General features: G+C 41.8%; 1 protein-coding gene across 1 annotated transcript in view; it reads right to left on the bottom strand.

Moving 5' to 3' along the window:
• The window catches only part of NRG3 (neuregulin 3), a gene marked incomplete at its 5' end in the record, with an annotated part of 26,473 nt that overhangs the window by 11,604 nt on the left and 12,790 nt on the right, over positions 1-2,079 (bottom strand). Inside the window, one exon of the mRNA XM_029286624.1 lies at positions 1,459-1,586. Coding sequence (XP_029142457.1) covers positions 1,459-1,586 — 128 coding nt within the window. The remainder of the gene's footprint in view (positions 1-1,458; positions 1,587-2,079) is intronic.

Here is a 2,079-nt window from a genome sequence, read left to right as displayed (position 1 = left end):
GAAGGAAGGAAGGAAGGAAGGAGAAAGAGAGAGAAAAGAAGAGAGAGAAGAGGGAAAGGGAGATAGCGAAAGAAAGAAAGAAAGAAAGAAAGGAGGAAGGGAGGGAGGGAAGGAAGGAATGAAGGAGAAAGAGAGAGAAAAAAGGAAGAGAGAGAGGGGAGAGGGTGATAGGGAAAGAAAGAAAGAAAGAAAGAAAGAAGGAAGGAAGGAGAAAGAGAGAGAAAAGAAGAGAGAGAAAGGGAGAGGGAGATAGGGAAAGAAAGAAAGAAAGAAAGAAAGAAAGATAGATAGATAGATAGATAGATAGATAGATAGATAGATAGATAGATAGATAGATAGAGGTAGAGGTAGAGATAGAGATAAATAGAGATAAACAGAGATAGAGATAGAGATTAGATAGATAGATAGATAGATAGATAGATAGATAGATAGATAGATAGATAGATAGATAGATAGATAGATAGATAGATAGATAGATAGATAGATAGATAGATAGATAGATAGAGGTAAAGGTTAATAGAGATGGAGATGGAGATGAGGTAGAGGTGGAGATGGAAACAGAGACAGAGATAGAGATGAGATAGAGGTAGAGATACATCATGACCAATGTGCACACATGGATCCACTCTCCTTATAATGCCCTTTGCTTTCAGTCACTAAAAACCAATAGAAAGGCTCCACTTAACCAACCTTTGCTAGTTACAGGCGCCATGTAGTGCATCCCTTTTTTTTTACACTGAATCGTATTTGTCAGCCCAAGTTAACTCTGTAGCCTTCCTTCGGCTGGGTCATTAACTTCATGAATTGATAAGAGAACAGGCAGAGGGAATGGAATACAATGATCTGATTCGCTGGTCTGTGACTCTTGTTTAAGAGTCCTCTAGGCCAGTGATGGCGAACCTTTTAGAGACCGAGTGCCCAAACTGCAACCCAAAACCCACTTATGTATCGCCGGGTGCTGGGTGGGCGTGGCCCATTGGCTGGGCGTGGCCCATTGGCTGGGCGTGGCTGCGGTAGTAACAGCAGACTGGGTGGGACTAAAAAGTTCAATCAATCAATTCCAACTTTGCGAGATCTTTTTTGCCCCGCAAGAAGCTGAAATTGATTGATTGAACCTTTTTTTTTTTTGCACATGGCGGCGGAGGCCTAAAGTGAAAAAGTTGTATAAAACCCAGCTGAAGGCCTAGGACTGGGGCAACGGCATCCATGCCCACAAAGAGGGCTCTGCATGCCACCTGTGGCACACGTGCCATAGGTTCGCCACCACGGTTCTAGGCCCTTTATGGAAAAGCGGAAAGGTGGCAATCCATCAGCTGGAATAATGGCTTTGACATCTGTAAGGGAAGACTCTCCAAGCTCTCTGCTTAACAAACAAACAGAGGTTTCCTAAGTGACCACGTTCACTTGCCTTGCATTTGTCTCACAAAATACAGCCATTAAAAAAAAACATCTCCTTACCTATGTGGTTTTGCAGCTTGGCCTCCTCTTTCTGCAGATAAAGCTTCAGGGAAAGACTGAGTGCCTGAAAAACTAGATTCCATCATTTTCCCCATCACTGGCTCTTGATGTCTTCTTGTTGTTGAATACTGTGGAGGAAGGAAGGAAGGAAGGAAGGAAGGAAGGAAGGAAGGAAGGAAGGAAGGAAGGAAGGAAGGAAGGAAGGAACAGGTTAAACACTGTGGCTCTTTCAAAGCTGGACATCATGCTAGATGAAAACAGCTTCGATCTAGTTCACTTCTAACAGACGGCCATCATGTCTTTGCTCAAATTAAATATGTCTAGTGAAAAAAAATGTTCATCTCCTAAGAATCTTGCTTGCATTAAATCTGGATCCTACAATGAGAATCTATGGTACATAAACAACTGTAACTTTGGTCTTGCAAAATCAGCCCCCTCTCCAGATATGGTAGCTTGGTTTATTTGTGGTTTGTAATATGGTTCTTTTAAGCTAAGGTAGGTCACTGGTTCACCTTGGTTAGAGCTGAACAACTTTTTCAAGGTGAGGACTATGGTACTCCCAAAATAAAAGAACGGAACGGAACGGAACAAATAAAATAAAATAAAATAAAATAAAATAAA

Source organism: Protobothrops mucrosquamatus, unplaced genomic scaffold (assembly GCF_001527695.2).
Source record: "Protobothrops mucrosquamatus isolate PMUCROS unplaced genomic scaffold, P.Mucros_1.0 scaffold4311, whole genome shotgun sequence".
NCBI lineage: Eukaryota > Metazoa > Chordata > Lepidosauria > Squamata > Viperidae > Protobothrops > Protobothrops mucrosquamatus.
This window is presented reverse-complemented; position numbering and strand designations above follow the sequence as displayed.